General features: G+C 48.9%; 1 protein-coding gene and 1 non-coding gene across 3 annotated transcripts in view; one reads left to right on the top strand and one right to left on the bottom strand.

Annotated features, from left to right (window-relative positions):
- MAP3K21 (mitogen-activated protein kinase kinase kinase 21) overlaps window positions 1-13322 on the top strand; it is a 42161-nt gene that overhangs the window by 24521 nt on the left and 4318 nt on the right. Inside the window, exons 6-8 of one of the 2 annotated variants that reach the window (XM_025039072.1) lie at window positions 4916-5032; window positions 12251-12401; window positions 12688-12785. In XM_025039072.1, the coding sequence (XP_024894840.1) occupies window positions 4916-5032; window positions 12251-12401; window positions 12688-12785 (366 nt within the window). The remainder of the gene's footprint in view (window positions 1-4915; window positions 5033-12250; window positions 12402-12687; window positions 12786-13322) is intronic. The other variant, XM_025039073.1, reaches the window with a different exon arrangement.
- LOC112470036 lies at window positions 12041-12159 on the bottom strand. The gene has a single exon (XR_003042816.1). It is a non-coding gene; the product is annotated as a 5S ribosomal RNA (ribosomal RNA).

Below are 13322 nucleotides of genomic sequence, written 5' to 3' on the forward strand. Positions count from 1 at the left end.
AAATGAGACGGTATAATCTAAGACAAGAGATTTTAAATGATATGTTGTGAATTCTTAGAATTTCTTGGAATTTTTAGAAAGCAAAAGAATGATCACAGTAGCTATTAAGTTGTGATCACTTTATGTCACCGCCTCTGTATTAGGTTTATTTCGAACCAAATTTGTGTTTTTTGAGCATAAAAACAAGGCGAAGAAGTTTTAAAACCTTTAAAAGCTGGTCCTTCTCTACAGCACTGGCATTTTAACTGCCACCACTTTGAAAGTTCCCAAAGCCTGCCACGCTCGTCTGCCTCACGTGTGCGAGCGTGAGAGCAGGTGTGTGTATGTGTGTAGGGGAGAGGAAGCAGACGCCTCACAAGGATTCTTTAAAGAATACTACTACTTTCAGCTTAAAAATGATTATTCTCTCTGAGGCTATATGGATTTCCTGAATGAAACACAAATATTCCCAATAAAAATACAAGTATAGACTTCACCCAAAAGCCCACGGACCACATAATAACCTGCTATGAGCAGATAAGTTGAGAACAGTTGTTTTCGAGGACAAAGAACACTGAACAGCAGCCTGGGTCATGTGGCAGTTCAGTTTCCACATTCCTAAATGTATAATGGACAGAATCGACCTTTCCTCGCTTCACGGGGATGTTTATAAGAAAGAGTATTTTCTTTATGTTTACAACCTAAACAGTGATATGTGGAATCTAAAAAAAAAAACCATTTGAGCTTATAGATGCAGAGAACAGACCGCTGATGGGGAGCGGGCAGGGGTGAGATGGGCGAAGGGGTCAAAGGTACAACGTCCAGTTCCAGAGAAACAAGTCCCGGGGTGTGAGGCACAGCGCGGCGACTCTAAGTAAGAACACTGTACTGTGTGCTCGAAAGTTGCAGAGAGGGTAGATCTTAAAAGGTCTCATCGCAGAAAAGAAGTGTCAGTCCGTGTGGTGGTGGGTGTTAACCAGACCTACTGCGATGACCACTTCACAGTGTATAGAGATATCGAATCATCATGCTGTACACCTGGAACTAATGTTATACGTCATTTATCTCAAAAGAGAGAGAGAGAGAGCACACACACACACACACACACACACACACACACACACGGAACAAAAACACAGAGCGGGCCTCCCTTCCCCGGACCCCTCCCCAGCCCCCGTGACAGCTTAGACTTCCGGACGGTCATGAGTGCCGCGCGTCTTTGGTGTTCAAGTCCAGCCTGTGTGTGTGCTGCCATCCCTGGCCTGATGAATGTCCCCTGCTGGTCCCTGGGCTCTGCTTAGGGTCCCCTCTCCCTCCGTCTGTTCCCCATGATTGGTCACGCAGAGGACTGGCCTGGGTCTGTGTTCTAGGTCTGAAGCTCTAAGAGCCAGGGCTGCAGCCCTCCTGCCGTGAGAACTCACGGAGAATGTGCTTCCAGTGAGTGTGACGGTCACAGGGCTAGGGGATCCTTCATAAGCTCTTCCATCGAGAGTAAACTGTTGTGTCTGTGGGTAAGAATGTTTCTTCCTTTGGCCGTCACCCCGCCCCGACACCAGTCAGCCATCCCGTCTCCTGAGCCGTTTGCTGACATTCTTTGCTTAAGTCACTGAGCCTGGCCAAACCTTTCATGATCTCTTACTTGGTAGGTGGCAGAAGCCCCCCACCTGACACCTGGCACCTGGTTTTCGTTTGCTCGGTCTTTCATGCCACCCTCCGCCCTGCCATCTATCTGTCAGCCGTTAACTTTAAGCGCCAGTTGGAACCCGTTGCAAAACTTCACAGTCTTCTCCTTCCTCACGCGCTGGAGGCTCTGCCACGTGCTGGCGATGACCCGGATAAAACGACACGGCTCCTGCCCTCACGTCACTCATAATCTTAACCAGGGAAAACAGCCGCTCAGCAAAGGCTGGACAGATGCTCTTTATGTGTGAGGTGCTCTGCCCCTGGGACGGGGGTGGGATAGAGCCGTGTGCAGACCGCACTGGCACCTGCCCTCGGAGACCTGGCGTCGTGTTGGGGGAGGGGTAAACCTGAAGCTAATAGTTAAGCAAATACTTATTTTCTTGCTATAATTATTAACTGCTGTGAGAGAAAAGTCATATGACAGTGATCAGCAGAGAGATGTCACCTGATATAAAGAGATTCTAGAAGGATTCCTAAAGAAGTAACGTTGAAATTGAGACCCGAACTAGGAATTTACCACATATGCGGGGAGGAAGAGGCAGAGGCCACAGGCACAGAGGGGCTGGTTTCTTCCGGGAATTGAGCAAAGGTCAGTGTGGCTTGACCAGGGGTCAGCAAAACCACGCCCCGTGGGCCACACGCAGCCTGTTTTATATGGCCGGCGAGCTAAGAATGGTCTCTACACTTTTACATGCTTGAAAGTAAGACTCTTTCTTGACACATGAACATTACATGAAATTTAAATTGCAGCGTCCATAGTTGTACTGGAACGAACTCACTCGTGTTGTGATGGCCACTTTCTCACCCTGTCGGCTAAGTCGAGTCGCTGTGACAGACCACACGGCCCACAAACTGACATATTTACCACGTGGCACTTTACAGAGAAAGTGTGCGACCCCAGCTTTAGACCCAGGCGACAGAACAGGGCACGATGAAGCGGGAGCGGACTCAGATTTCCCCGGGTTTGTACAGTATGTTGTGATTTTGATCTGTAACTTAAGAATCACGAGATGCCTTTGAAGGACTTTAAGTAGGGGAGTGACATGGTCGGGCATGTATTTTTAAAAATGCATCTGGCTGCCGTGAGGCAGACCAGAGGGGCCGAATGTAGATGCAGGAAGATGGGTGGATCGAGGAAGTGTAGCAGCCTCAGCCTGACATGGTGGCGGGGAGGTGCTCAGAGACGTGAATCTGATTTCCCAAAATTCATGGCTAGTAAACTGGGGTTTAAAATCCAAGTCTGCTAACTCCAGAACCTAGGATATAAATTTCTCGACTATAACTTTGAGAAGGATATATATATGCCACAGAATTCACAAGCTACTTCGTGTTGGATAGGAAGGGAGGGCCAGGGAGAAGAAAATTTTTCATATTTCCAGCGTGAATAACCGGGCAGCTGTCCTAGCTACAAAATTCTAGCTCCTTCTTGCTTCAAATACCAGGTAGTTCCTTAAAGTTCTTTAAAGTTTACTTTTCAAAAAGGTAACATTTAGCTCTCTTGCAAATATGAAATGAACATGTATCGAAGATCTTATTCAAATCATTAATTAATGAGGGACGCAATTACAGTTGGTTCAAATAAAAGTTGGGGGAGCTGAGTGTTTACAGGCCATTTAACACAGGAATGTCAGGATTAGATTGCTAGGTTAAATACAAACCTGGTTAAATGCCCATAATGGCAAGAAACCATAGCCTTTGGGTTTGTCTTTTTCGCCAGACAGAAATGATTTGCATCATCAACAGACAAAATCTACACATTAACCTCTGCCCCTACTGCGGATAAAAACAGCCCAGTCAGTAGATCGATCACAGGTTACCTCGGCGCTGCACTGAAGACGCCCAGGAATTTCTTTTACCTGCGTCTGAGTTTTCAGTATTTTTTTTTGACAGTTTCCTACGTTTTCCCAGACACTCTCCTCTTCCCTCCGGTAACGTTATGCTTTCTTCCCATGTCCCCATGCTTCTCGGCATAGCTTTGTCATGACAACGCCCCGACTTACAGCTGGGGGACGGTACACTGCCTTGACCACAGAGGCGTCCACTGTGGGGGAGGAGGAGGTTTCCCTTGACCCTCACAGGGCACCTGGCTGGGTCTGAAAATTAAACTAACAGAGAGAGCTCGACGGAGGAAAAGCACAAAAATCTGGTCAATGTAAGTTTGACTTGACGCGGGATCCTTCCCAAGGAACCGAAACCCGAGCGGTGAGACCCGGGTCTTGACGCTCGGTGGGACGCCGGGCGGCCCGTCTGTGGGAGTACGATGCGTGCCCCGCGCCCCGTCACGAACGGCACTCGCCGTTTTAATCGCCATCGCAGCCCTGGGTGGGCTCGTTCCCGTGACGGCCGTGGCGTTGGGCTCGGAGAGGTAGGCCCCTTACTGGCTGAGGTCCATTTTGTTGGTGACAGCACCAGGATGCACTGAAATCCAGAGTCTTCCATTTGTTTGTTTCTAACGATTTCAGACTGAACGACGGTGGTCACTCTTCTCGGAGGATTGTGCCATGGGAGGTACCTGTGCAGCTTCGCTTCATTTTCTTCTGTGCGCCCACGTGTGTGTGCATGTGTGTGCATGTGTGTGTGCATGCATGTGTGTGCATGTGCGTGCCTGCGTGTGTGCATGTGTGTATGTGTGTGCGTGCATGTGTGTGCATGTGTGCATGTGTGTGTGCATGCCTGTGTGTGTGCATGTGTGCATGCCTGTGTGTGTGCGTGCGTGTGCAGTGTGCGTGTGCGCGTGTGTGCGTGGGTACGCATGTGCATGTGCAAGTGTGCGTGCATGTGTGCATGTGCGTGCATGTGTGTGTGCGTGCGTGTGGGTGCGTGCCTGTGTGTGCATGCATGTGCTTGTGTGCGTATGTGTGTGCATGCATGTATGTGTCCATGTGTGTGTGCGCGTGTGTTTTCGTGCATGTGTGTGCATGCATGTGTGCGTGCGTGTGTGCGTGCATGTGTGTGTCCGTGTGTGTGCATGTGTGCATGTGTTTTCGTGGATGTGCGTGTGTGCATGTGTTTTCGTGCATGTGTGTGTGCGTGTATGTGTGTGCGTGTGTCTCAGTGTCTCACTGTACCTGACGCACAGACCGAATCACTATCGACTGACTTGAACCCCGAACGGAAGCTGCGTCAGAAACAGACTGCGCTACACCTCATTCTTCCCACCTGGCCGTTTTGCTTCTCTGGCTACGCACTGAAGATGTCGCTGTGAAAATAAAACCGCGAAATCTCAGTTCTTCCTCTTGTTCACATCCACCAGATTTCCAGCACAAAATCACCGTGCAGGCCTCTCCCAGCGTGGACAGACGGAGGCACAGCCACAGTTCCAGCCCGCCCAGCAGCCCCTCGGTGCTCCCCCGGCTCCGCGCCATACAGCGTAAGCGCCCCCCGCCCCGCCGCGTGGCTCAGGGCTGGCAGCAGCTGGCCAGGGCTCGGCTCAAGCAGACATGGTTTCATAACTTAAGCATATGGCATTTAATAGGTGTCACGACTATTTGGAAAACAAAATCTAGCCTTACGTGCCTTAATCTAATTTCCTTACGGTCACAGTATTTTTCTGTTCTACCCAATTCGCGATGCGAGCAGGCCGCAGAGTAGAGAGTGAAATGCCGTATCTTGAGACATTTTAGTTACACACTTGGATACAAAATTAGCATAACTTAATTCTATCACGGGCATGTTTACGGATATTTTGAAAAATGAAATCAGGAACTTAAGGTTACTTCCATTTCTTTCCTTGCTTTGGAAAGAAAAAAAAGTATTTTGCTCTCTGAGGTTTAACTTTAACTTCGTCAGTATTGACCGACCTAGAACTTCAAAACGCCATGTAGTATTTTTCTTTTAGAAAGAGCAGTCGGCCTTTCTGAATCCACAAAGCTAATTTGCCTGTCGCCGTTGCGCTGGGTGAGTTTCAGTTAGCCCCTGAATCAGAGTTCAGTTAGCCCCCGAATCAGAGTTCAGTGGCATGAAATAAAACGACCGGTTATTTTTAAAGGTGAGTCCAAATAAACCTCAAAAGCAGGCTAAGCAAAAGAGCGCGTTCGATGTGGACGTGGCTCGTCTGGCCATGCGCCTGAGTTGCTGGGTCGGTAAATTCCCATCCTCGCCTTTCCCCACCACGCTTAATTACCTGCTGCTCCCCATCTCGACTTGGAGAACGAAATTCCAAAGAATATTCTCTCTCCTCAGGCCTGCAAGCGATTGCTTTTTGCTTTTTCTTTTTTTCTACTGCGGGTAAGGAAACCTTGGCGCTGGCGGACTTTTTTTTTAAGCTCCAGGATCCCAGTCTCTTCACAGTTAAAGGAAAACAATCTAAATAAATGTGTAATCTTAGAACTTAAAGTACCATCATTTTCTTATAATTAGTCTTTCCGAGAAAGCGCTTTTCACGACGCCACACTTCGGACCTTGTCCTTGCCCAGATAGAGGAAAGGCTTAATTAAAGGAACCAGAGGGCACAAGGCTTGTCTCTCTCAGTGCAAAGGTGACAGGCAGATTAGCTTATGAGAACCTATGGTGACATGTCATCGTCACCCAGAGTCCACAGTTGACACTGGGATTCACCCCTAGCGTTGTATTTTTTGTGGGTTTGGACCGATGTACAGTGACATGCATCCGCCATTATGCAGTCCTGTGCTGCTGACCCGTGGGGACACATTCTGAGAAAGGCGTCGCTAGGCGGTTTCGTCGTTGTGTGAACAGAGGCACGTGTGCACACATGGATGGTGCGGCCCCTCCTATAACTGTTCGTGCTGCGCTTTGTACAACCGGCAGTGCAGTAGGCTTGTTTACACGAGCATCGCCATGGACGTGAGAGTCGTGCGATGCGTGTCACGATGGTGGCATCCTCGGGGACGGGCGTTTTTCAGCTCGATTATAATCTACGGGACCCCTGTCACATGCGGTCAGTCGACCAGAACGTCGTTATACGGCACATAATGTCGCACGGAGTATTTCGCTGCCCTAAAAATCCTCTGGGTTTCCCCTGTTCACCGCCCCGCCCTCCAAGCCCTGGTGACCACGGATCCTTCCACCGTGTCCGCGTTTTTGCCTTTTCCAGAATGTCATAGCGTTGAAACCACACAGCATGTGGCCTTTTCCGATTGCTTCTCTCACTGAGCCACGTGCATTGAAGTTTCCTCCGTTTTGCTTTTTCATGGCTCACAGCTCATTTATTTTTAGTGCCAGATAATATTCCATCCTCCGGGTGGAACACAGTTTATCCGTCACCCACTGAGGGACGTCCTGGTTAGTTTTGGCGGCCGTGAATAAGGCTGATGTCAACGTTCGTGAGCAGGTTTTTGTGCGGACTTTCTCAGCTCCTTTGCTTACGTACCAAGGAGAGCAGTGCCTGGATCACGTGGTCCTTTTTGTAAAACCCACCAACAGCCCAAAGTGCCCGTTCCAGGTCTCATCCCCACCGGCAGTGAGTGGCAGGCCTACTTCTCATCCTTCAGTTGTGAAGTCACATCTGGATAAGACTGGCCAGGCCTAAGATCTGTACGAAATCGAATCCCTGTGGGGTCGAAATGAAGCCGCTGAGGGAGTGTGCCCACTGCCCCCGAGCAGCAAGGTCCTCGGCGTCCGCTCTGAAGTGACAGGTGGAAACGCCGGAAGTCAGGTCTTCCAGAGAGGCCCAGCTCTGCGTGTGCGGACCGTTCCGTCGCGTGCTTAGCCTGAGTCGTGGTACTCTTCTCCGACCCAGGTGCTCCCAACAGCTTCGTTTCTGTGTCTCCTCTGGCCACTAGCTTACACAGGTGTCCCATTGTCATCACGATGCAGTGTCGTGTGGCAGTTAAGAGCATGGTCTCTGGAGCCACCCTGCCTGGGCGCGAAGCCCCCTGTGCCGTGACTCTGGACAGGCCCCTAGCCTCGTTGCCTCGGGCTCCGTTGCTGTAAACTGGGGATGCACTCTGCAGTAGTTCTGTGTGGGAGCCGAGCAGGGCCGCCGAGCACAGGGCATTGTGGGCCTCACTCAGTCACAGCATCACTGGGAGTCGGAGCCGACTCCACGGCCTGTGATACACACAGGATGCGGATGTAAAGGGTCAGGTGGGTATAAAGCGCTTAGAACAGCGCCTGGCACATGGCAAGAGCTCCGTGTGTGGACAGTCGTTACGGTCATCATTTTTACTGTTGTTCTGAAGCTCTGTGTGGCCTTACAGTCTCTCACTGCCATCTGCCTTTTGTAGCACTGGCTACACCCACCGTGCAGTTTCTGCCCCTCCCAGGTAGACCAGGGTGCACTTAGACACACACCTGACTCGGGAATGAACTTCTTTTCACTATGAGTTGTTAACGTCTGGCACGTTTCCCCTGGACCAAAGATGGTAAACTTGAGAAAAACGGATTATGAAAGCATCGTGAGAAGCAAAATACAACCTCTGAAACTGAAGGAAAGAATAATTATGTGTATCGAGAGAGATGGGAATCATTTCGGTGAACTTGAACAGCAAAGAGATTAGCCCCAAAGGCTGTTTAAAGAAAGCCAAAGTCAAGAGCCTTACAGGGTAGGATGGACTTCGGATAAAAACGTGGGTATTTCATCATCATCCCCAGAATCTCTGTCTGCTAGAGAACACCTTCTGATTTTTGCACAAAATATTCTCTTACCATTTTTTCTTAGTATTGCTTCCTTTGGCTTACTCTCATGACTGGTATTGTTAAATGATGCTATACTTAAGGCACACTTCTCTTTGAGAATGAGAAACGGTAGAATTCACTAATCCTCTGGGGATTTCCGGTTTCGGGGTACGTCTTATGGTCCATGTCTTAAAGCAAGAGCAAAGCCCACCTCTTCCCCGCCATCCAGGAGAATCAGGTGGTGGAAAGTCAATCGCAGCCTCCTGTTGTTTCGGGAACCTGCTGCCACCACAGCAGTAACAGATTGTCACAATGGGTGGGAACCTCGGAGATGGTTGGGACAAGCTGAATGTCAGGAGCCCTCCCCGGCTCGACCCCGTCCTACTCGTCAATCTGCTTAACAAGCAAAACCAAAAGAGCTCTGCTAACTCAGTGAAGTGACGAGGAGCAGGCGCCGGGTTACAGGGGGCGGGCGGTAAGCCACAGCTCTGTAAAGCAGAGACCTCTGTGACCCAGCCCCTCCCACGATTATAACAACAGTTAACATCAGTGATCAGCAGCTAAGTGTCAGGCACCGTTCTCAGCTACTTCCACACGTTAATCCATTTAATTCTCAAAACAACCTCATCAAGTAGATACTCTTACGATTCCCGAATGAGACACGAAGCGGCTATGAACTTGACCTAACTCAGCAGCTATGAAGTGGGGAAACTGGACTCGAACACAGCTCCAGAGCACGGACCCTTGCCCATCCCCTTCCCAGGACAGTAAAAGTTCAACTAATGTTGAAACATTAATTGATGAACAAACCGAAGCTGAGAGACTGTTGCTGGCTCCTGGGCTGGAGGCTGGCACACTGTAGTTGAGACACACTCACGTCTGATCACCCCCAGCCTAAAGCTTTTCCCATCACACTCTGCCACTCCCTCCTGGGAATGAAGGCTGCTGACCCATTCCTCTCTAATTCTACTGGAAGGCTCCTAATGAGAGTGAGCGACTTATTCAGGATTGTCATGCACACATGCTATGTAGATAAATGCACTAACGCATCTATACGTACATTTTAAAATGTGGAAAATATTGAAACTCACAAATCAAGCTTCACCCATAATGCCAGTTTAAAGAAATGATATAAAGAAGTTATATTTCCCTCTTTACATAAGCAGTTCTCTCCCTCAAAGGTGAACACTTGAGTAAAAGTTTGATATCTACGTTTGTTCACTTCTCTGGGCTTCCGGTCAAGATGGCGGAGCAGGGAAATGCGGGGATCGCCTCCCCTCACGACCGCGTCAACATCGCAACTAAACTACAGAACAGCTGTCTTTGGGAGTCGCCTGACAACAGAAGCCCTACCACTGGGGACACACAGCAGAGGCCACCTTGAGACTGGCAGGAGGACGTGGACATGGAACGGGCTGGTCCCGTACCCGCGTGTGGCGGCGGAGCGTCAGGAGAGGAGTCTCGGCTGCAGATGTCCCCCCGGAAGAGTGAAGGGTCCCGGTCCCACACCAGACTCCCCAGCCCAGGGCTCCAGTGCCGGGACGAGAGGTTCCCACAACGTCTAGCTGTGAAAGCCAGCGGGGACGGTGGCTGAGTGACACGGAGGGCGGCCGGAGACGCAGGCGCTTCCCTTACGGGCCCGCCATGGACTCACCGCGGACGGACTCGCTCGCTCTGAGCTCCAGCGCCAGGGCAGCAGCTCAAGGGGCGCCGGGGACACAGGGAGGGACTGAGTTGTCTGGCTTCAGGTGCCGGGGACACTGGGAGGGACTGAGTTGTCTGGCTTCAGGGCGAGGGCTGGAGGGTGGCTTCCTCCCAGACAGCAGTGCTGGCCGAAGCCATGGTTCCTGTGCCGAGCTCTCCCCCGCGCGTTGTGCGGACGCAGGCGGCCGCCATGTCTGTCTCCACCAGCCTGACTGACACCGCTCGCCCCGCCCAGATAGTCCCTGAGACCCCGCCCCTCCCAACGTGCAGGCTGCCCAAGCCGCTACCTGTGGCTTTTCCATACAAAGTCTCAGGCTGCAGACTTTGCTAAAAGCTCTTAAAGGTTCACAAAACCTAAACAAACAGCATCTGGCCTCGGCGTGCCCTGTACCTCTTGCTGAGCAGCCCCAAGCCTGGCACTAGTGGCAGCCAGCCTCAGTTTGTGGTTTGGCTTCCCAGAGGACATCCAAGCCCAGGGTGGGTGGCAGCCATCTGCAGATTGCCTGGTGGCTCGTGTCAGGTGGCCCCAGGTAGGGCACAGGCTACGGCTGAACTTGGCCTGTGGCAGGGCCTGTGAGGCCCCGGCCTGCCCACCCAGTGGCCAGCTTTGGTGTGAGCCAGAGCACCACCTAGGGTCACACCTGAGGACGACACACCCAAAGGGCAGACAAGGCAGGCACCAGAGGCCTGCTAAAGCGAATCCTGCTCTGTGGGGTCAGCCCTCCACTGTAGTCACGGCCGGTCCTCACACCAATCAGCCCGAGGGGCAGTCCTTCCCACTGACAAGCAAACAGGAACCAAAGCTCAACTACAAAGTAAGACACACACAACCCATACAAGGGACACACATGGAGCACCCAGCTCCGGTGACCAGGAGAGACTGTGCCACTCGCCCCTCAGCCCACCTACTATATAAGGCCAATCTGCTAAGCTTGCGAGACGTAACAGTCCTACCTTATACATAGAAGCAAGTACAAGTAGGCAGCCAGACACATGTCCCAAACAAAAGAACCGAAGAAATCTCCAGAGAGAGAATAAACAAATGAGACAAGCAATCTACTAGATGCAGAGTTCAAAACACTTGAATCTAATATTATAATTTCAACTATACTTGAAAAAATAAAAATGAAAAAATTAAAAAAAACTTCTGTATGTGTGTATGTACACATGCATAAATACTTAAGTTTTAATGAAAATGGGTTATATATGTGTTACATGAACCTCGTATATGAGTTTTACATGAACTTTGTTTTTTTATGTGGCCGCACAGTATAGATATGTCATAATGTTTTTAATTGTGTTTTTAGAACATCTAGTATGTTACAGGGTTATGTTTCTATGTGTATAGTGATAATAGCTATTTTTTGCAGTGACCATTTTTTCCAAATCAATTGTAAGCACACTTGAGGCTGGAGGGACAGCATATATGTGTGTCGGCAAAACGTGACATTATATTAAATGTGAATATAAACCTCCCGGTGAGACGATGAAGAAAAGACTAGACTGGGGAAACTGTTAAAATATTTTCAGATTTTCAGAGGTCTCTGTGGCCAAACTGCTGTCATGACTGAGCGAAACTGTGATGACTGATGAAAAATGGCCTGTTATAATTTTAAAATATATCTTTAAAGTTCAAAACTTGAATTGGTTTGATTAAAAAGTTAGGGTACTACGTTAGTTTTAAATGTTCAGTTTGGCTCTCCCTCTCCCCAATAGAATGAAATCGTTGTTTCTCATTTACCTCGAATTTCTATCTTTTAATTTATTCCATGGTTCTTGCTATTTTTATGATAAGAGAAAGCAGTTTGTCATTGGTAGAGCAAAAAATCACTTCTTAGTTGTTTTCATGTTCATTATTTACTTTTTTTTTTTTTTTTTACACGCCTACAGCACCTGGTCTTCCTAGGTGGTCTCCCATCCAAGTACTAACCAGGATCGTTGTTTCTCATTTACCTCGAATTTCTATCTTTTAATTTATTCCATGGTTCTTGCTATTTTTATGATAAGAGAAAGCAGTTTGTCATTGGTAGAGCAAAAAATCACTTCTTAGTTGTTTTCATGTTCATTATTTACGTTTTTTTTTTTTTTTTTTTTTACATGCCTACAGCACCTGGTCTTCCTAGGTGGTCTCCCATCCAAGTACTAACCAGGCCCAACCCTGCTTAGCTTCCGAGATCAGACGAGATCTGGCATTTTCAGGGTGGCGTGGCTGTAGTTCATTATTTACATATTTTAAGTAAAGTTTACAACTGATCTGATTCATTTAACTTGAAATTTTTTAAATTAATGACCAATGCTCTCTGTTCAGTGACTTCAGATGAAAGCAGTAAGACTTGGGGCAGGAACACGGTCTGTCGACAAGAAGAATTTGAAGATATAAAAAGGAATTTCAAGAAAAAGGGTCGTACCTGGGGACCAAGCTCAATTCAAATGAAGGAAAGAACTGATTGCAAAGAAAGGTATGTGTGTGACATCTGGTGGTTCCACTGTGTACTGTGACAGACTGCAGTGTTTTTTAAATATCACAATGACCTGACAACTTTTTTAAAAATATTAGAATAATACAGAGATATCGGAATATTAGTTTCTAGGGTGAGTTCATCATACTAAATTATTTAAGCAGTTAAAAAATTCTCTGATCTATTTTCTGTCTCATTTTGAGGTTTTATTTGTGCTTTATTAGCTCTTCAAAACCTAATTTGTCATGTGGTTGTGCTGTATTAAAATAAACATCTTTTCTTGTAGAATAAGACCTCTCTCAGATGGCAACAGTCCTTGGTCAACTCTCTTAATAAAAAATCAGAAAACCATGCCGTTGGTATCATTATTTGTGGACCAGCCAGGTATGTGCTTCAGGAAGCCTGACTCGAACAGGTGACCGGGGTAGCTGGCCGGCCTGGGGAACACCCTTTGGCACCCGCAGATCTGATGCATGGCTGTCCTTTCACGCACGGCGAGCTGTGGGTCTCGGGCCTGTCACGTTTACCTGGACGAGGAAGAGGCACGTGTTGTCCGCTAAACCACAGGGCGTGTGGCTCTGTGTGCGCCTCTCTGTGTCCTGATGACTTGTCTTGTTTCTACGGTAATCTGATCTTCCGTGCTCATGAAGAACCGCTTCCTGAAGGACAGGAGCCAGCAGATGGCCTTGCGGGTTCCTGCGCAGGGGCCTTGAATGCTCGTGCCCCCGACAGGGGCGCCCCCTTCCTTGGGGGCCCCCTGGACGAACCGTCCGCGGAACTGCAGAGGGCGCCACCGTGTTTTGACTCAGAATATTTATTAGACTTCGGCTTTATCGTACGGTACAGTTTAGGTGATGGTTACTGTACAATGCTACTACACGTGTGTTTTTGTACCTTTATCCAGGTGAGAAAGCCACGCCC

Source organism: Pteropus alecto, unplaced genomic scaffold, assembly GCF_000325575.1.
Source record: "Pteropus alecto unplaced genomic scaffold, ASM32557v1 scaffold189, whole genome shotgun sequence".
NCBI classification, from domain to species: domain Eukaryota; kingdom Metazoa; phylum Chordata; class Mammalia; order Chiroptera; family Pteropodidae; genus Pteropus; species Pteropus alecto.